A 23,266-nucleotide genomic window follows, 5' to 3' on the forward strand; every position below is an offset into this window, starting at 1 on the left:
AATGTTAATAAACCCGGTTTGCTGTTGCTCTGACAGCCTCATGTTGAAAATTGGTATGATAAAACCTATTGACCATAAGCTTGGTATTTTTCCCGAATCTAACATTTTTTAGTATATTTGCATCATAAAATTAACAATATTGTTTATATGTTCTTTTACAATATAATCATACCCAGAAGCATTATTGTTTTAAAGGTTTTTCACAGCTGCCAGACGAATTTAGAATACTATCAATATTCTCAGTAGGAATTCTATCAAAATCAATATTATGATCTTCATCCCCAAAATCATTTTCATATCGGGTTGTTGTCTCTTTGGCGCATTCCCCATTTCCATTCTCAATTTTACATTTTTAATATATTCCTAAAAAGTAGCCAAAGTAGCCTTGTCATAATAACTAGACTTGGATTTGTCAATATAGATTTTAAAATATTTTCCATAAGACTTTAGAATACGTCTTAAATTTTTGTCTCAGAGTATGAGCAGCTTTAATCATATATTGGCTTGTCAATCTCTCTTTTGTACTCTCTTCTTTATTGAAGTTTTATTTAGCTGACTATTTGAATGCCCATATTTTCTTTTGGCTCTAAAAAAAACCACATTTCTTTGAGATGCACATTTTGTATTATACCAAGGTTTTGTTATTGAATTTCCTATATTTAGAATTTAGAAATGTCCTACCAAATACATTATTTTAAGACATATCACACAGATTGTTCACAACTGTATCAATAGATTTGATTTTAAGCGCAACTCATCCAAAGCATTGGTACTTGGGGACAGGAAATTTTGTTTGCCCTCCCATTTTTAGCTCACCTGGCCTAAAAGGCCAAGTGAGCTTTTCTCATCACTTGGCATCTGGCGTCCGTCGTCGTCCGTCGTCATCCGTCGTCCGTCGTCTGTCATCGTCCGCATCGTCGTTAACTTTTACAAAAATCTTCTTCTCTGAAACTACTGGGCCAAATTAAACCAAATTTGGCCACAATCATCATTGGGGTATCTAGTTTAAAAAATGTTTCCGGTAACCAGGCCAACCATCCAAGATGGCCACCATGGCTAAAAGTAGAGCATAGGGGTAAAATGCAGTTTTTGGCTTATAACTCAAAAACCAAAGCATTTAGAGCAAATCTGACAGGAGTAAAATTGTTAACCAGGTGAAGATCTATCTGCCCATAAATTTTCAGATGAATCGGATAACCCGTTGTTGGGTTGCTGCCCCTGAATTAGTAATTTTAAGGAAATTTTGCTGTTTTTGGTTATTATCTTGAATATTATTATTGATAGAGATAAACAGTAAACAGCAATAATGTTCAGCAAAGTAAGATTTACAAATAAGTCAACATGACTGAAATGGTCAGTTGACCCCTTTAGGAGTAATTGCACTTTATAGTAAATTTTTAATCATTTTTCGTAAATCTTAGTAATATTTTACAAAAATCTTCTCCTCTGAAACTACTGGGCCAAATTAATCCAAACTTGGCCACAATCATCTTTTGGGTTAGTAGTTTTAAAAATGTGTCCGGTGACCCGGCCATCAAACCAAGATGGCCGCCATGGCTAAAGATATAACATGGGGTTAAATACAGTTTTGGCTTATAACTCAAAACCCAAAGTATTTAGAGCAAATCTGACGGAGTAAAATTGTTTATCAGTTCAAGATCTATCTGCCCTGAAATTTTCAGATGAATCGGATAACCCGTTGTTGGGTTGCTGGCCCTGAATTAGTAATTTTAAGGAAAATTTGCTGTTTTTGGTTATTATCTTGAATATTATTATAGATAGAGATAAACAGTAAACAGCAATAATGTTCAGCAAAGTAAGATTTACAAATAAGTCAACATGACTGAAATGGTCAGTTGACCCCTTTAGGAGTTATTGCCCTTTATAGTCAATTTTTAACCATTTTCGTAAATCTTAGTAATCTTTTACAAAAATCTTCTCCTCTGAAACTACTTGGCCAAATTAATCCAAACTTGGGCCACAATCATCTTTTGGGTTAGTAGTTTGAAAAATGGGTCCGGTGACCCGGCCATCCAACCAAGATGGCCGCCATGGGTAAAAATAGAACATGGGGTAAAATGCAGTTTTTGGCTTATAACTCAAAACCCAAAGCATTTAGAGCAAATCTGACATGTGGTAAAATTGTTTATCAGGTCAACATTTATCTGCTCTGAAAATTTTAGATGAATCGGACAACCTGTTGTTGGGTTGCTGCCCCTGAATTGTTAGTTTTAAGGAAATTTTGCTGTTTTTGGTCATTATCTTGAATATTATTATTGATAGAGATAAACTGTAAACAACAATAATGTTCAGCAAAGTAAGATTTACAAATAAGTCAACATGACCGAAATGGTCAATTGACCCCCTTAGGAGTTATTGTTCTTTATAGTCAATTTTTAACAATTTTCATAAAATTTGTAAATTTTTACTAACATTTTCCACTGAAACTAATGGGCCAAGTTCATTATAGATAGAGATAATTTTAAGCAGCAAGAATGTTCAGTAAAGTAAGATGTACAAACACATCACCATCACCAAAACACAATTTTGTCATGAATCCATCTGCTTCCTTTAATATTCACATAGACCAAGGTGAGCGACACAGGCTCTTTAGAGCCTCTAGTTTTCAGAATATGTTATTAGCTCACCGTTCCGAAGGAACTTCGAGCTTTAGCCATCACTTGGCGTCCGCCGTTGTCGTCGTCCATCTGGTGTAAACTATTTCAAACATCTTCTTCTCTGAAACTACTGAACCAATTTCAGCTAAACTTAAGCTGAATGTTCAGTAAAGTAAGATCTACAAATAAGTTTTATATGACCAAAATTGTCAATTGACCCCTTAAAGAGTAATTGCCCTTTAAGGACAATTTTACACTTTTTGTTTATCATGTTTTTTAACTTGATTCTGACAAAAGGTTGATATGTTTAAAAGGTAAACTTCTATAAGCCCTGTAGTTTTCAGATGAATCTAATAACCCCTTGTTGGGTTGCTGCCACTAAATTGGTAGTTTAAAGGAAATTTTGCAGTTTTCGGTTAGTATCTTGAATAGTATTAATGATAAAGATAAGCTGTAAGAAGCAAATATGTTCAGCAAAGTAAGATCTACTAATAAGTTCATATGACCAAAATTGTCAATTGACCCCTTAAAGAGTTATTGCCCTTTAAGGACAATTTTACACAATTTGTTTATCATGTTTTCTAACTTTAAAAAATCTTCTCCTCTTAAACTACTGAACCAATTCCAACCAAATTTAAGCTGAATGATCCTTAGAGTATCTAGAATAAAGTTTGTGTTTTATTTTCAGTTTCTTCAAAAAACATAGTTATTTTCAACAGATTAATCAATGTTGATGTAAGCATCTTCAAGTCAACTTCAGTTAATCCCCTTTTGAAAACCTAACTAACTTTTTAACTTCCTTTTGAAGAAAGTATGACAAAAAAACTGCATTTTCAAACACTTATTAATATAATTTACACCAAAAAAACAAACTACGATGAAATTGGGCACTTAAACTCTTAAACGAAAGATAAATGCCAAAAAATCAAGGTAAGCGATTCAGCTCTTGAGAACCTCTTGTTTTTTGTTTTCTTTTAATTTCAATCATTTTCGTGTTTAACAGTACAAATATACTAGAAATAAATTGTATTTTCTATGTACTATCAATTCCAAGATAACTTTACAAAGATGTACCTGATATATTATACAGAGAATATATTAGTGATCGTAGTGTTTTAGCGATATGTTTTAACATTGTCATAAAGCGGAGAGTTTGGCATGCCATTAAACAAGGTTCAACCTACCATTTTTTTTCTTAAAAATGTCCTGTACCAAGTCAGGAATATGGCAGTTGTTTTCAAATAGTTTGTTTCTTTGTATGTTGGAATTTGTTTTTGTTGCACTTTCGGTGTTCCTATTGTTCTTTTGTTTTCCTCAGAGAGTTGATGTGTTTCCCTCGGTTTTGGTGTGTAGGCCTGATTTAGTTTTTTCTCAATTGATTTATGACTTTTGTACACCGGTATTCTACTGTTGCCTATATCTACTGTAGAATTTGCAATGTATAAATTATTTTCTTACAAAGTTCTAAAAGTCTCTTTTACACTGTGTATATCTGTTGATATCCCTGTCTTAAAGGGACATTGACTGTCAAATTATGTTCACCGACTTGACTCAAATTCTCATAATTTATTTATGACATACTATAACGTATATCCAAATTAAAAAAGTTTAAAATAAACAATTTACAAGGCATGAGGTCGATAATATATATTGTTTCGAGTGTATTTTAGTCTTAACTTATTAACTATTGAGTTGACCTCCAAAGTCTGCCGACGGTCATTTAAACGATATAAACATACATTTAAATATTAATATATATTGAACTAGTGCAATAGGATTTGTCTTGGTCTGTTTAATTCATATTATAGGTTAAAAGTATACGTAAATCATTATTTTTACATGTATAAGATAAGTTTGTGTGGATCGAATCAGTCAATCAAACTATTTACCTTTGTTTCACTTGCAATGTTGACATTCTTTTCTATTTAATATCTGAACACGCATAAGCATAAATCATGCGTAATTCATCTCTAGCTAAGGGGCTAAATTGAAGGTTACATGAATAAGGATTCAATGAGGTCGAATTATTCACTTGCAGGTGAATTATTCATCATCGATGTTTCTTAGCCAATTTTTACAAAATTGAACCATACTGGCTGCTAATGCGAATTATTATTTCAGTACTTCACTTTCATTAATGATTGAGCTAAAAACTCATATTTCATGTTTTTATATAACTCATAGCCGGTCCCTGTAACAATATTATTATGGTGCAGAAAATATTTCTCAATTTCTTCATCACTTTCAATGTTTATAATCTGTCTTTAAAAAGTTATCATTGGGACTACACAATTCTTGAAGATCTGCTGTTTTGACATTGAAATCACCAAACATTGTATATCTGATATCATCTAGTTATGTAATTCATTCCTTTATAATTTCAGAGAAAGACATCCACTGATGAATATTTTATTTATCAGGGGTATATATACACATCATCTTTAAAAATCTCTAGAAAATTTAACCCACTGTTAATATTCAGAATCTGTTTTAGGAAAAAAAAATTGGGACCTTCTTGGGCTAAAAAAAAAACATAAAATAATTGTCAGTATATGTACTATTTAAACGGTTTCCTGGCGTGGGGCATGTATAATTTATAGTTGCTGTAAAGTGTAAGGGTTCGTTGGACATTTTTGATGTTGCGTTCTCCCTATTAATTGTCTATCATAATTATAATGATAGCATGTATCCAAAGCTATGTACTGATATATTTGATGTGGGATTTGTCAGTAAAAAATAGACATGGAAATTCTCGCCGGTTTGTTGCAAGTAAAGTTGTCATAACCTCACAGATTTCTTCTTGTAAACAAGATATACGCCGGGCTATTCGATGAAATTTACAATACGACTGACACGAGTTAAAAAGACAAACATGCAGTTTTTATCCAAATGTTTGGTTGATTCACCCAGCAAAACTAAGGAAAGTGAGGGGTTCCAAATCAACCAAAGGCTACGAAAGAGTCTGAAATGACAACGAATTTATGAATAACGGTCGACAAATGGAGACATAAAGGCCACACCCAGCAGGCAGGTTCCAGTCTGGTCTTGAAAAAAGTATTCAATATATAAGTCCGGCGAAACAGCCATTCTGGTCAGACATGCAAACCTCGGCCACAAAAAAAAAAAATACGCCCGTTTTAATTCATCATGTTCATTTAATGCTAAATAATTTTGTTGGAAATTTTAGCTTCTAATAGCAAAAAAGTGGGCAAGACTATTGTTTCAATCCAGATACGACCAGAGCTGAGTTTTGCTTAAGGCAAGAATCAGAGTCAATTTTTTTCTCTCTCAAATATCTCAGACTGCCACCTCAAATTAAATGGTTCGTACCTGAGACTTGAAATCTTTCTAGAGCTTATGAATACCGACTGGGGATCATTATTCAATTTGTTATTTATAAAATAGGCTGGGCATTTGGGGTTAAACATGTTTTCGTAGGCAAATAATATGGTGGAACATTTTTTCATGAGAGTGTCAAGGCCTATAGAGTATTTACTATTACTTTCTGTTTGGTGGAATAGTGAAATAGAAGTAAATACGTTCTTGCTCAATCCTGTGTCGCTTTGAAGGTTTCATGCTTGTCATGACATCCTCAGCCTATGCAATGTGTTACTGTAATTTGAATTTCAAAATGACCGAGTGACGTGTTTTCAACTTACTGGTCACCTCCATGCACCATAGCAAATAACATGACTTTGACAATCAGTAAATATCAGCTAAAATATCTTTATAAGTAAAGAATTGTCGTATAAAAATTGAATACACGGGAAATGGCAAAGTTCACGAAGTCTAGTCTGATTAATCATTTTCCAAAAAAAAAAAAAAAAAAAAAAAAGTCCGAGCAAAGGGGGAGCGTACGCCCTCTACTCCCCCCTCTGAATCCATGCCACGAAATCCTCGCTAAAAATTCCTGTCGACCCCCTACGGCAGTCATTATTAGCTAAAGATTTGATTTCATTGAAGGAATTAATTTATGACCTTCATGTTCGTGTCGCTTAGAACACAGCCATATACCAAATGGTCAATATTAATCATCCATGTAATTTGCTCTATGGGGTGTTTGCAGAATTTCAACGGAGGCAATTTCTTGGCATGGGAGAAAGGAAGAAAGACCAATCACAATTTGTCCTATATTTGTTTTTCTCTTTTTTAATTACATAAAAAAAATAACCCTTTCAAATATAGAGTTCATAAGATACAAATATTCCCTGTGCCCCCCCCCCCCTTTTATTTGTGCTCTCTATTTTCAACCCTCGAATTAAGCTTTCGAATCTAAATTAAAATTAAAACCTTGCTTTCTAACCAATCTATTCATGTACCGGACCGGCAACTTTCTTTATTTAATACGAAAATCTACAGTGCCGTTATACACATGCATGTTGTTTGGTTGGAGTCTAACTCCAAGATATTATATTCCTGCATCACGTGATTTTTACCATGTGGAGCTTACATTTGAATAAATACCGAATATGGAAAGTGAAACTACAATTCAACACATAAAGTCGGAAGGCACAAATAAGAAAAAGAAAGATTTTTTTTGGCAAAAGGTGCAGGGAAATTCTCCCCGTGTTCAAAATATACATGAAATATTTGCCACTGCCCCTTTTCTGTTCTATGAATTCTAACCCTGAGTTTTCTATCTGTTACTCCATGCCAAGAAATCCTCGCTAAAAATTCCGGTCGACCCCCTACGGCGGTCATTAGTAGCTAAAGATTTGATTTCATTGAAGGAATTAATTTATGACCTTCATGTACGTGTCGCTTAGAACACAGCCATATACCAAATGGTCAATATCAATCATCCATGTAATTTGCATAGGGTGTTTGCAGAATTTCAACGGAGGCAATTTCTTGGCATGGCCACTGGAAATATTTTTTTTGTCAGAAAACATTATGAAACATTCGAATATACTATCCACACCGGTCTGTGTCCACACTTGTAAATTAACTGTGACTATTTTGATATAAAGTTCGAATGAATCAGCAGAATTTGTTATAGTAACACTTAAATGTTTAACTGATATAACAATCAATAGTATGAATCTTTTGTAAACAAGGAAGTATACGTAACAAGTCCGACATTTTGATGATATAAATGGCGTTTTCTAAGTCATTACCAAAGGGACAGATTCCAGTAGGATGTCAGCTATGTAAAGGTTTTGATAAAATAGTTTGGAAATGTATTGAATGTAATTTGTTGATGTGTGATGGATGTAAAATTGGAGTTCATTTAAGGATTGCAAAGGACCATAAAATCGTAAATATCCAGAAGATAGGTGGATATGGAGACCCGTGGGACAGTTTCGTGTTCGGTGACGTGAAATGCCAAGATCATACTCTCCAATCGTGCAGTCTTTACTGTAAAACCTGCAGTAAAGTTATCTGTCTAAAGTGTATCGTCAAGGTTCATAATGGACACACCTTTGTGGATGAAGAGGAACTTTATGATAGAAAGGAAAAGCTGAAAGACGGTAAGAAGAAAGTTGAGAGGAATTTAAGTAAGTTAAGCTCTGAAAATGAGAAGAGGATTTCTTCGGAAGAAATTGAAAATCCAAAAATGAAACGCATACAACAGAATATTTTAGACCAGAAAATAAAAATACACAAGGCAGTGGATCAATATGCAGATAGTCTTGCTCAAGATGTTGTTCAACATTTCAAAACCTTAGAACATGAAGAAATAAATAAAAAAGATAAAGAGATAAAAGCTATGCATTTGAAGAAAACGGTTTTGGAAAATATTATCACATCCAGGGATTTTATGAAGTTCTTCAGAGATTTTGATCAACTGAATGTTTCATTGATGGAAGAAATGTCTCAAGAATCCACGGATATGTCGTCTTTACCAAACTTTGTTCCTGGAGAATTTACAGGACTTAATTTTGGGAAACTCGAAGGTATTAAAGGATTGAAAGAACACCATTCAAAAGTTGAACTTAAAGTCACAAATCAATGGACCACAGGAATAGAAAATATTCATTTCATTGGGAGATCTCCCGATAGCACTCTGTGGTTAGCTGACAACATATCAGATGTGCTACAGCATATTGCACTTGAAAAAGACAATGTTCAAATGTTATCAAGATTCAACATTAAGATTTTTGGCTTATCAGTTGACAAATCCAGTAACATTATTGTATCAACCTTTGAAACTAGATTGCAAGTGGTGAATGAAAGAACACAAAACCTCACTGACTTTGTTTTTGATATCTCACCATTCACAACAGGTGATATTCATATCACTCAGGATCAGAAAGTCATAATATCAACCTGTTCTCCAGAGCCAGAAGAAAGATATATTGTCATTGTAATGGATCGAGCAGGGAAACGTCTAACTGAATATGAGAACGATAGTAACAACAAACCTTTATTTACAACTATTTATAAGCTAACAAGCACCAGTAACGGAAATGTCTGTGTAGTTGATACCTTGGATACAGATTTTAGAGGGAGAGTGGTTGTAATAGGCAAGGCCGGAAACATCAAAGGGATTTATACTGGTCATCCTGGTGTTAATACTAAAGACAAGCCGTTTACACCTCTAGATATACTTGCTACCCCATCAGATAACATTTTGGTTGCAGATTGGGAGATAAGTGTAATTCATATTTTAAACAGTGATGGGGAATTCATTTCATACTGCTGTGTATATAACATTGGAATCCAATATCCGCATTCTCTTGCTCTTTCAACACAAGGAAAACTTTTTATAGGATGTGGAAGTGGTGAAGAAAGTCCTGAAAATTATAAAGCCAAACTTTACGAGGTTGAGTATTCGGGAGTGTAGTGTGTACACGAAATCAACACTATTGTGGACAATTAAAAGTATATCTAAATGACCTTTGTGATATTTGTTTTTCTAGAACGATAACAAAAAACTACGTGATACATGTATGAAGACTTTTAAGAATTATATGTGTTAAAAGACTGTGCCAATAGAACAAATCTGCAACTTGATTTTTTTTTATCAATGAATTATACCAAAAAAAATGTAGAGAATTTGATAACACTATATTAACTTAAAGATGTATTTATCGCCGTAAAATCCTGCTAATCTGATTGGACAAACGGCTGTTATTCAATTTGTTAAATGGACTATTAAGAATATAATGATTAAGACTTTGGATGGTTTTATGTGGCAGCTTTTTCAGTAGTTTTTGTAGTTTTACATAAATAAAAAAAGTTTGTATATTTATCTGTTACAGAACAATTTGTAATGGGCCTTTTAGTTAACCTCAGACAGTTAAGGATGAAGCATTGAACATGTTGACATACCCTCTAGTGATCGTCTGTATCAGCAACGAGAAATCAGAATCTAGCTGTTAACTCATATATATGGTTCATAAATGGCGATGGTAAAGGGTTCTCCTCAAATTATGAGGTTGCTGAACAAATCACAAACCAGGTCAAACACCTCATTCAATTGATATTTGCTTGTTTGTTTATCAAACAAAGCATTTAAGAGAATAGACTAACTGGCATGGAGTACGAACAATGTTTCTGGGAAGTGAACATGTTTTCATACGGACTGTGCATTATATATGCTCAATAGATTTTGAAGAAAAAGTAGTTGAAGCAACAATTGCTCAGGATGTTTTGTGTTATCAACCACATGCTGATGTTTCAAGCTAAGCTCCATGTTCACATGAAGAGGCTCACACTTGATTCAAAATGCATGTGTCTGATGCAGTGAAACACAGACTTAACTGAGTCATGACTCGAACAGTCGATACTGATGTTGCTGTCATTGCTGTTACGCTTTTTAGAGAAGGAAGAGGGACGAAAGATACCAAAGGGACAGTCAAACTCATAAATCTAAAACAAACTGACAACGCCATGGATAAAAATGAAAAAAAGACAAACAAAGAACAGCACAAATGACACAACATAGAAAACTAAAGAATAAACAACACGAACCCCACCACAAAACTAGGTGTGATCTCAGGTGCTCCGGAAGGGTAAGCAGATCCTGCTCCACATGTGGCACCCGTCGTGTTGCTTATGTGATAACAAATCCGGTAATAGTCTAATTCGGTAGGTCACATTCATGAATTGGAAGGGGATTGTAGTTACGACGTAAGGAACATATCCGATATCATTTGTGAAACGGTTATTCCATAACGGTCAACCAACTCGTGATGGCGTCCGTTAAATTTACGAAGGGATGATTTCAACTTCACCATTTGGAACTCTTGGTTTAATAGCTTCCTTGTGAGCAGCAACCCTCTATCAAGAAAATTATGAAAGGAAATGCAAGCACGGGAATATCGTATCAATTGGGAGATATATACCCCGTATGCAATTGCTGCTAGAATGTTGCTACTTAGAAATGGAAAGTTCACAATTGGAAAGCTGAAATCATCTCATTTGTCGTAAAGTTTTGTTTTTCAACCGACCCTCCTTGTCTATTTCTAGATTTAAGTCAAGATATGAGGCCGACTTAATTGTATCTGTAGTATCCTTTATCTCTAGTTCAATGGGATAGATGCGTTCCACATAGTCACCAAATTTTGAATTATTTAGTGAAAGAACATCATCTATATAGCGGAAAGTAGAGTTAAAGGATATTGCTAACTTCTTATCTCTCTTCATAAGAAGTTCCTGCATGAAGTCAGCCTCATAATAATAAAGAAACAAGTCTGCAAGTAGAGGGGCACAGTTTGTTACCATTGGAATGCCGACAGTCTGTTGAAAAACACGTCCTCCGAACGTAACAAATATGTTGTCAATCAAGAAATCAAGCATCTTGATAATATCAGTTCCAGAGAATTTTTTATTTGAATCAGAGTGATTCTTTACAAAGTAGGATTTATCCCTCCCTAAGACAAGATACTTGTATCTACGTTGGCCATTCTTTTTATGAAGCAAAGCAATACCAACTCTTTCAATTTGTCTTTTAGTTTGGAATGTGTAATACTTGTGTAAAGAGTAGAAAAGTCAAATGTTTTAATACTGTTACAAGATGAACGAGAGTTAGATTGTATATACTCTAAAAGATATTTGGAATTTTTAGTATCCACATCTGATTCACGTCCCCTCTAGAATAGGCAGTTTCACAATAACTTTGAAGCCCGTCTTTGATTGCTGATAAAATAAATGTTAATAATTTAGACAAAGGTTTCGTGGAGCACTTGGAAGACCCAGCAATATACCGTTGTTTGTAAGGACACTTATGTAGTTTAGGTATCCAATACAGTGATGGAAGATCCAGTTCTTCATCTTTGGTTGAAATTCCAATGGAACACAGAATAGACCTATGATTATCCAGGATTACCTCTTTGGTAAGTGTCGTGAGGGTATATGTTAAGTTTCCAAGTAAATTGTCAATACCTAATTCGTTTATCAAGCAGTTAATGTAATGAGTTTTCGCACAAAAACGATGTTGTTTGGGGCTTTATCTGCGGGGACAACAACATATTTGTCATGGAGGTAGGATAGGTGTTTTGCAACATTTGGGTCTTTAAAGATTGACGTAGCATGAGCATTGATAGACCCATTCAGTTTCTTATTTCTGATTTGTATCAACGACCTCACTGCCTTAATCCATTCCGAAAGAGTGTCTTCCATCTCGCGCTTAGCCCATTGCCTGGCATAATCCTCAACTGAAAATTTTAAAGTTGTATTTCCAATTGATGGATTTAGGCTCACGATATTTCGGACCTTTCGATAGCATATTTCGTAGAGAAGTGTTATTAACAATGTTGAGGTCACCGGTAATAACGTGGCCAGCAGGATTATATGTGAATTGGGAACTAGCACAAGTGCAATCAGGAGGTTTAGACTTGAAGTAGTCAATATCGATCCTGCAAAACGTGTTTGTTATTGAAAATTTTAGTTGCAATAGGTTTGGTATAGGTATAAGAAATGATTGGTACAGACTGGTCTTTGAAATAAGGAGGTATTTTCTATTGAACTAATTTATGATGAAGGATATTGCCTAAGTTGACGCCATCGATACCTTTGTTGGCAAAGGAAAGATTAAGGAAAGATCTTTTCTCTTTTTCATCTTTGCCAATGCTTGAAAAGTCTGTAACTTGCAATATCCGAAATTATAGCTGTAATTTTGTATTGGTTTAAATGAGGGATTCCAAACATAAATTGAACAGAGAATGAAGTTTTGAAAGGGGTAATGAATAAAGTATCGTGCGAATGTGATGAATACCTAACGGCTTTTGTATAAATAGCAGCAAGTCATTAATAGATACATCATGCAGAGAAGGTGCATGATGTATAATGACGATGACCATGACTGCGTCTACGTCGAAAAGTCGAGTTGAAAATATTCATCACATCCACCGAGTTACACGAAAGACTAGATAGAATACCTATACCATCAATTTTGTCATTGCAACCATAAGGTGTCGCAGTTCCCAATTGTCTAATCCAGTAGTCCTCTTTTTGTCTACGGAGAGTCGTTGAAAGAATAGGATTGTTAGAGCTATGGTATATCTTTTCGATAATGCGAACTGTCAAAGAAACGATGGAATGATCGGGCTGATTGAAATGCTGGTATAGAATGTCGTTAGCATTGAGGTTAATGTCTGATCTATGACCGCACATACGTTTGTTTAGCCTTCGTTTCGTTTCACCGACGTATACCAATCCGCAAAGGTTGCACTCTAATCCGTAGACGACATTTATCGATTTACAATTCATTTCATCGTAACTTCTGGTAAAATATAACTTCTTGGTCAAATTGCTAGTGAATTCAGCATCTGTAATTAAAATTGCACAAGTTTTGCAGCCTTTGGTCTCACATTTCGAAATGCGACAGTGTTGTACTGTGTCATCAAAAACCAAAATGTCTTTAAGGAGAACTGAACATGGCTGTATATGTGTAATATTGGTGTTGTCACTAGGACGATGATCTGAATGAGTCATGTTTGAGATATTTGTCATGTCAGGTGATGGGGGGACACCTGCCGTATCAGACGACACCGTGTCCATGGTGACGTCTGTTTCGGACCTTTTTATACTGGGCGACGTCCGAGCCAGTTTCCTGTTTGATCTTCGTAAATTCATGCAATTGTAGTTTTGCTACTGGGCGGATGATGTCCTCGGGGACAAAATGTCCACCAGCAGAGACACCGACACACATAAAAGAGGGACGAAAGATACCAAAGGGACAGTCAAACTCATAAATCTAAAACAAACTGACAACACCCTGGCTAAAAATAAAACAAGACAAACAAACAACAGCACACATGACACAACATAGAAAACTAAAGAAAAAACAACACGAACCCCACCAAAAAACTAGGGGTGATCTCAGGTGCTCCGAAAGGGTAAGCAGATTCTGCTCCACATGTGCTCCACATGTGGCACCCGTAGTGCCATACGGGCAGACGAACTTTAACTTGCATTTGGAAGTGGGAAAAGCTTCAGATATATATCTATCCATGACCTTTCAAATACATTAGGCATTGAGAGATTACACGTTTGGTGAAAAGGAACTGCGTTGGTGACATGGATGGTGTTAATAGATGTGACTCTATCACTTAGAATGATGATTGATCAGCCAACATCACCAGATATGGATTTGACAATGTCATTGATAGAACGAGACGTGGTTTTGTTGTAAGATCGACCACGACCCGGTCTATTCTTTTTCAGCAAGTTAAACGTGCAATACATGTATACCATGACGGGTGCGAATGAGTAACAAGCTGGGTATTGGTTCCTATGCTAACTTACTAGTCCAACGCTTATGAATGGCGAAGGGAAAAATATGATTCGTGTGAACCCTTTTGGACAACTCTTTGTGAGGCCTCTTCATCTTATTAGGAGCTTGTACATTATAGATGTAAGAAACAATACTTTGTGTCTGATACATTGTGTCCATGAGAAGCACCAAAGAAAGGTTCTTGTACAATATAATGATAGTAGCAATACATAAAAACACATTTCAATTACCAACCCTCAAAATAAGCTTATTTTAGTACAATGTCAACCATGTTGGATTTTACCGGAAGTAGGATTTTTGAAGAAATCTAATCTATATCGTATATCCAAAAGTAGTACATAACAAGGTTTGTACTAGCCTTCGATATTGGGCCAATTTAAGTATGATGTCCGCCATTTTGGATTTTACCGGAAGTGAGACATTTTTTTCAAATGCCTCCCTATCTGAAATAAAAGAGAAATAGTCGAGGAAGGTCTATGCCAAATTTAATGCTTGTATCAGGATGTGCACAATTTTTCAAGATTGGATGTGAAATACCTGAACGTATAAGATGTCTGCATGTTGAATTATATGATTTTCGAAGGATGTCATGTCCTTGTACCGATGATAAAATTTAGTAAATGTTTTGACTAGTTTGTGATATCGAAAACCCTGGTGGAATAATTTTTCAATAATGCATAAATTTCTCTCACTAAAATTTAATACCGTGTTGTTACATACACGAGCGAATCGTACAAGTTGAGATGAATCTTTTTTTAATTCAGTAATAAACATTGTTGATATACGTATTCAACATTTTAAAGAACATTTACTCTTAACAACAACCACAATAAACCTATTTCTCGTATCAAACATAAACTAAAAGAACTAGCCAAGGAATTTGTTTTGTCCCGATAAAGCTGCTAATAATATTATTATTGTTTGACGTAAATTTTACATTGAGGTTCTACAAAAAGAAATCACAAATTCTCCAACATTCCAACTGACTCCATTTTCAGAAAACGACATCTGCAACAAACAAACTTTTAGCTACCGCTTTACAAGCAGAACCAAAAACAATGAAAGTCCCAACTATGTATTGGCTTCCGAAACGACACCAAACACCTTACAAATATAGATTTATTTCGTCTTCAAGCCATTGTTCTACTACTAAATTATCTATTCTTCTTACCAGTACACTTGGTACAATCAAAAACCTGATAATAAATTGTTCAAATAAGGTCTTCGAAAATAGTGGAATTAATTACTTTTGGAGTGTCAAAAACTCGTTGGAAGTACTTGATAAACGATTTTTCAGTAATACATAAAAAAATATTGTTACATACACGAGCGAATCGTACAAGTTGAGATATATAAACACCGTAAGATGGTGACAAGGGAACGTCACCATCTAAAAATGGATAATTAACGATAGGAAATGAGAAATCATCTCTTTTATCATAAATTTTTGTATCAAGCTTCCCGTTACTGATATAGATATCAAGATCGAGGAAAGGGCAGTGGGCATTGTAAGTAATAGCTTTATTTAAAGTAAGTTCAGCAGGATAAATTTCTTTAGTATAGATACTGAAGTTGTCATTATTGAAAGCCAATATATCATCCAAAAATCTAAAAGTATTGTTATTTTTTTTTACCAGATGTTGTTTCGATTGGTCTTAAATTTTAACTCATCGCAATACAAAAACAGGTCCGCAATAAGTGGTTCACAGTTAGTCTCCATTGGAATTCCGATAACTTGACGATATACGGAATCTACAAAGGGAACAAAAATGTTATCTTGTAAAAATTCAAGGGCAGATATAGTATCAAAACATGTCTAATTGACATAGTTCTTTTGTTTGTTGCTACTAAAAATGACCGAAAGAAATTGGAACATATGTATTCGCCTTTTTGCGTTTCTTTGATACATATGACGCCACGATGGCTCTGTACTTATACAACCCATCATTGTGTTATTGTGCTATGGTAAATATTTGTATTCTTGTCTTTCATTTTTCTAAATTTTTGTTATGTGTTTGTTTGTTTTATAGTATTATGTCTGTTTGTTTTTTCTGATACGTCAATATAATGGAATTTGATGCGACTGTCATACAAGTGAGAGGTTTAGCTAGCTATAAAATTCAATCCACAATTCTTCCCATAAGAAAAAGACCTGCACCAAGTCAGGAAAGTGACAGTTGTTCGTTAGAGATTTTTATTTTCCCATTTGATTAGGAACTTTCCATTTCAAATTTCCCTCGCAGTTTTTTTTGTGTATTTTTGTGATTTTACTTTGATTACTCCCCATTGCACCTGTCAATCACCAATCATCTTCTTCTAGATAATAAAGGCAAGTATGCATCCGTTTATAATTGAACGATGTGAAATACTATGCTCTTTTCTTAAGCTTTCCCGTCATTGTGATACTATGACAGTTTTTTGTATTCTTGTTAGCTCACCTGGCCTAAAAGGCCAAGTGAGCTTTTCTCATCACTTTGCGTCCGGCGTCCGTCGTCCGTCGTCGTTGTTAACTTTAATAAAAATCTTCTCCTCTGAAACTACTGGGTCAAATTAAACCAAACTTGGCCACAATTATCATTGGGGTATTTAGTTTAAAAATTGTGTCCGGTGACCCGGCCAACCATCCAAGATGGCCGCCATGGCTAAAAATAGAACATAGGGGTAAAATGCAGTTTTTGGCTTATAACTCAAAAACCAAAGCATTTAGAGCAAATCTGACATGGGGTATAATTGTTAAACAGGTAAGGATCTATCTGCCCTGAAATTTTTAGATGAATTGGATAACCCGTTGTTGGGTTGCTGCCCCTGAATTAGTAATTTTAAGGAAATTTTGCTGTTTTTGGTTATTATCTTGAATATTATTATAGATAGAGATAAACAGTAAACAGCAATAATGTTCAGCAAAGTAAGATTTACAAATAAGTCAACATGACTGAAATGGTCAGTTGACCCCTTTAGCAGTTATTGCCCTTTATAGTCAATTTTTAACCATTTTTCGTAAATCTTATTGATATTTTACAAAAATCTTCTCCTCTGAAACTACTGGGCCAAATTAATCTAAACTTGGCCACAATCATCTTTTGGGTTAGTAGTTTGAAAAAAGTGTCCGGTGACCTGGCCATCAAATCAAGATGGCCGCCATGGCTAAAAATAGAACATGGGGTAAAATGCAGTTTTTGGCTTATAACTCAAAACCGCAAGCATTCAGAGCAAATCAGACATGGGGTAAAATTGTTTATCAGTTCAAGATCTATCTGCCCTGAAATTTTCAGATGAATCGGACAACCCGTTGTTGGGTTGCTGGCCCTGAATTAGTAATTTTAAGGAAATTTTGCTCTTTATGGTTATTATCTTGAATATTATTATAGATAGAGATAAATATAAACAGCAATAATGTTCAGCAAAGTAAGATTTACAAATAAGTCAACATGACTGAAATGGTCAGTTGACCCCTTTAGGAGTTATTGCCCTTTATAGTCAATTTTTAACCATTTTTCGTAAATCTTAGTAATCTTTTACAAAAATCTTCTCCTCTGAAACTACTTGGCCAAATTAATCCAAACTTGGCCACAATCATCTTTTGGGTTAGTAGTTTTAAAAATGTGTCCGGTGACCCGGCAATCCAACCAAGAGCAAAGTAAGATTTACAAATAAGTCAACATGACCGAAATGGTCAATTGACCCCCTTAGGAGTTATTGTTCTTTATAGTCAATTTTTAACAATTTGTATAAAATTTGTAAATTTTTACTAACATTTTCCACTGAAACTAATGGGCCAAGTTCATTATAGATAGAGATAAATTTAAGCAGCAAGAATGTACAGTAAAGTAAGATGTACAAACACATCACCATCACCAAAACACAATTTTGTCACGAATCCATCTGCTTCCTTTAATATTCACATAGACCAAGGTGAGCGACACAGGCTGTTTAGAGCCTCTAGTCTTTCTTTTTGCTAATGTGATTTGAATATATGCCTTTGTGTTTCTTTGATACATATCACGTGGTTCTGTACTTATACATCCTATCATTGTTAATGTGCTAATGTAATTTTTTGGTTCTTGCTAATGTGATTGGTCTTTATGCCTTTTTGTTTGCTTTTACAGTGATTAAGATTATAACACAATGTATACCTATTATGTCTGCTTGTTTTGTTCACCCATCGTGATCAATGTAATAGAATTTTATGCAACTGTCATACAAAAGAGGTTAAGCTAGCTATAACACCAGGTTTAATCCACCCTTTACTACTAACAAAATGCCTGTACCAAGTCAGGACAATAACAGTTGTTATCCATTCGTTTGATGTGTTTTATCATTTGAATATGCCATTTGACAAGGGACTTTCCGTTTCGAATTTTCCTCGGAGTTCACTACTTTTGTGATTTCACTTTTCACATTAAAAACAGAGTGAAAAAAAACCATTTTGTTTACATAAATCTTTTTATTTAGACACCTAATTTCAAACTCTCTTTGCTAATGAGGCGTAAAGCAACCAACAATCAATCAATCGAACTATCTTTAGAAAAGTTGATATAATATGGATTAGCTATTCGTTGGAGGTGCCTTTTTGTTATGAAAGAGAGGCGAGAGATACCAGAGGGATATTCAAACTTTTAATCCATGCATGTTAAGGTAGCACAATACAAAGATTTTTTTACTTCCAATCACTAACCTTTGAAATGCTGTAACTTTCTTATGAATGCATAGAAAATAATAAAAGAGGTATATATAGATAGATAAAAGATTAATCTTTTAAATGAATGCAATATTTGTATTATGCAATCATTATGTAATCAATTATTATGTAATCAGTGGCAAAATCTGGGTAAGTTCACTTGAATGAATTTAGCTCTATCATCTCTTTAACTATACAGAAAATTTTAACGAAATCTTAATCAACACATCATGGGCTTCAAAAGGGTGTCTCAGATTGTCTCTATGGTATTCCATTCTCTCATCAATCTCTAATTAGTGTAAACATCTTAACCACATAAAAGAAGATAATGTTTAATTCGGTGTAAAATTTGTTCTGTACATTCTATCTGAAATCTGAGACACCCTTTTGTAGATACTGGCCATAGGAACAACATTTTATAAAATCAAACCTCTAGGGATACCTATGCAGAAACTAATTTCATTTGAAAGTGGAAATTTGGTGAAAAAAAGTTTAGACACAGTTAACATTATAATTGGTTACATAATTGTTGCATAATTCTAACATTGCATGAATTTGAAAGTGTAATCTGTTAGCTATCTAAAACTACCACTTTTATAAATTTTCAAGCATTATTAAGAAAGTTACAGCATTTTAAAACTTGGGAGTTGGAGTTATAAAATCTTTGTATTGTTCTACCTTAAATAAAAAAAACACCAACAAACAATTCACTATAGAAAACGAAAGAATGAGAATCACGAACCCCTCCAAAATCTGGGGGTGATGCTCTGGAAGAGTAGGCAGATTCTGCTCAACATGTGACACCCTCCGTGATTCTCCTGATAGTACAAACACGATTATAAGTCTAAACCGGTAAGGTCGACATATTCAGGAAAAGGGAACAAAAATGTAGTTATGACATTAGGAAAATATCCACTGTGAAATGTAAATTCCATGAAGGTCAACCAACTCGTGACTGTGTCAGTAAAACTTACAAACGGGTGATTCCAAATTTACCACTTGGAACTTATGGTTTAATAGGTTCCTCGTGAGCAGCAACCCTCCATCAACGAAATCCCGATAGGAAAAACAAGCCCTGGTAAAAAACTATTTGTGTGTTCATGTTTCTAGAATAAGTGATGTTTGCTGTTAATCATTTGAAAGAAGAACTGCATATCATGTTCAGAACAATACTTTTTGTTCACTTATAATTCAATAAAACATGAATTCATACTCAAATTTCTGACAACAAAAAAGATTATTATTTCTTTTTAGGTAAAAATGTTGTAACACATGCTAAGGGATCTATAAGACAAAAGCCAAATGTGTAAGTCAGAAAAATAAACAGCTGCGCCATGAGCGCATGATACGCCTGTCGTCTTGTTTGAAAGTTTTATGCAATAATCATTAATAGTTTCTGAGAAAGTTTTCAGCAATGACCATATATTGTTTTTGAGATACGGAGGGACATATGAACACCCCCCTCTTTTTATCTTCAAAAAAACTAAAGATCACTAAAATAAAATTTTGAATTAAAACCAAAAAGTATACATATCTTTAGATTAATATAACAAAGAAATGTGTAAAGTTTTAAGCAATAATCATAAATTGTTTTTGAGATACTGCGCGACATGTAAAAAACCCTCCCCCTTTTTTTTTTACAAAATACTAAATAACTGAAAAATAAAAAAATTTGATCATCACCAAAAAGTATACAGATGTTAAGAATAATATAACAAAGAAGTGTGTAAAGTTTTAAGCAATAATCATTAATCGTTTTTGAAATAAGGCGTGACATGTAAAAACCACCCCTCCCCCTTTTTTTTACAAAATACTCAAGAACTCAAAAATAAAATTTTGAATCATCCCCAAAAAGTATACAGATCTTAAGATTAATATAACTAAGAATTGTGTAAAGTTTTAAGCAATAATCAAACATAGTTTTTGATATACGGTGCAACATGTGAAAAAAAACACACCCCTGTTTTAGTTACAAAGTGCCGTAACTAAAAAAAATTTAATCTTACTTTCACCAAAATGTATACAGATCATTTAACCACCATAAGAAACAACAGTAATAAGCCTCATGAAATTTGGATAAGTCGTTCTCAAGTTATGGTGCGACATGTTTACGATGGACAGACAGACAGACCGATAGACGGACGGACACTGGACATTTGTATAACATAATACGTCCCGTCAAAATTTTAACGGGCGTATAAAAACCCAGATTAACTTCATTTTTACACATTATCAATAGTCTGCAACCTTAATTAGTTTTTCAAATATCTTTTGCTCACTGGAAACTGTTAAATCTATAATAAATGCCATCTGATTCCAAATTTACCACTTGGAACTTATGGTTTTAAAGGTTACTCGTGAACAGCAATCCTCCATCAAGGACATCCCTATATAGAACCCTGGTAAAAAACTATTTGTGTGTTCATGTACACTTATACATCCTTACTATTAGCTTACAAAATAATATTTGGTTCATGGGTTCTTGATAAAGGTTCATACTGAAAAGGAAGGGATTTTGAAGACTCACAAGATTTATATACAGTGACATTTTTAGCTCGGATTTATATATCTGTTATTTTACTATTACTATGGGTTCCAATGTAGACATTGTATTGACCGGGACATGATATATTACATACTTTTTATAAATATTTTGTTGATGAAAAGTATATGCCTCTGCATTTATTAAGAAATTAAGGTTCCAAATCCCTCGGGCAAGTTGGCCTTTAAAGGATATTGGCTATTGATTTAATGTACAGTTTGATCATATAGCTTCTCACTTGTCCAGGTCCTTATACATCCACATGCCTCTTTTTTTTTCAACTGAGCTTTTCCAAGGAAGGTAAAATTATTAAGAAAAGTGGCATTGGCACATCAAAAGCGTTAATTTAATTGTATTGCACTTGGTCGAAATTGCAGCTGGTAGAATGTTAGTCTTTGAGGGTGTAATAATTTATAAAATACTTCTTAAATTCTTTGTTGGTGAATTTGAAAATTAATAGGTAACTAAGGTTTCAACTCCCTGTGGCAATGTTAAAAGAGTGACGAAAGATACCAAAGGGGACAGTCAAACTCAGAAATCTAAAATAAACTGTCAACGCCATGGCTAAAAATGAAAAAGAAAAACAGACAAACAATAATACACATGACACAACATAGAAAACTAAAGAATAAACAACACGAACTCCACCAAAAACTAGGGGTGATCTCAGGTGCTCCGGAAGGGTAAGCAAATCCTGCTCCACATGTGGCACCCGTCGTGTTACTTATTTGATAACAAATCCGGTAATAGTCTAATTCGGTAGGTCACATTCATGAAAGGGAAGGGGATTGTAGTTATGACGTAAGGAACATATCCGATATATTATGTGAAACGGTTATTTCATAACGGTCAACCAACTCGTGATGGCGTCCGTAGAATTTACGAAGGGATGATTTCAACTTCACCATTAGGAACTCTTGGTTTAATAGCTTCCTTGTGAGCAGCAACCCTCTATCAAGAAAACTATGATAGGAAATGCAAGCACGGGAATATCGTATCAATTGGGAGATATATACCCCGTATGCAGGTGCTGCTGGAATGTTGCTACTTAGAAATAGAAAGTTCACAATTGGAAAGCTGAAATCATCTCTTTTGTCGTAAAGTTTTGTTTTCAACCGACCCTCATTGTCAATTTCTACATGTAAGTCAAGATATGAGGCTGATTTAACTGTATCTGTAGTATCCTTTATCTCTAGTTCCATGGGATAGATGCGTTCCACAGTCACCAAATTTTGAATTATTTAGTGAAAGAACATCATCTATGTAGCAGAAAGTAGAGTTAAAGGATATTGCTAACTTCTTGTCTTTCTTCCTAAGAAGTTCCTGCATGATTGATTGATTGATTGTTGGTTGCTTAATGTCCAGTGGCAAATATTTCATGCATATTCAGGACGAGAACAAGTTCACAATAAATACTATAGGTAGGTCTTGTCATAATAGAGGCCATCTGGGATGATGGTCGGGGAAATTTCGACTGCCACTAGAAAATGAGGGTATATTGGATAGGGACAGAAATTTTGCCTTGCAACAGGTCACCTACGGACCCCTCAAAGAGTTGTTGCAAGGGTTCTTAACGTGCTAAGAGCGTGGCACTCTCCTTACACGAGGCATCGGATTTAACGTCCCCAATCTGACCGGACATGACTGCGAACTTGATACATCCAGCACAGCCAAACGGACGCCTCACTTCGGCAAGCGTTTTACTGCCGTTCGGAAGAAGACCAAGTGACCATATTTCTATTCCC

The 23,266-nt window shown here is 34.6% G+C and overlaps 1 protein-coding gene across 1 annotated transcript; it reads left to right on the forward strand.

Moving 5' to 3' along the window:
* The first annotated feature begins 7,674 nt into the window (after nt 1–7,674).
* Nucleotides 7,675–9,813, forward strand: LOC143048068 (uncharacterized). Its single transcript, XM_076221511.1, has one exon. The coding sequence runs from the start codon at nt 7,714–7,716 to the stop codon at nt 9,403–9,405; it is 1,692 nt and encodes a 563-aa protein (XP_076077626.1). The 5' UTR covers nt 7,675–7,713; the 3' UTR covers nt 9,406–9,813.
* Nucleotides 9,814–23,266: the final 13,453 nt, after the last annotated feature.

The sequence above is a fragment of the Mytilus galloprovincialis genome, chromosome 10 (genome assembly GCF_965363235.1).
Source record: "Mytilus galloprovincialis chromosome 10, xbMytGall1.hap1.1, whole genome shotgun sequence".
Classification (NCBI taxonomy): domain Eukaryota; kingdom Metazoa; phylum Mollusca; class Bivalvia; order Mytilida; family Mytilidae; genus Mytilus; species Mytilus galloprovincialis.

What these genes read in the sequence shown, in the direction of transcription:
- LOC143048068 (XM_076221511.1), top strand. Translation starts at nt 7,714, where the DNA reads ATGGCGTTTTCTAAGTCATTACCAAAGGGACAGATTCCAGTAGGATGT.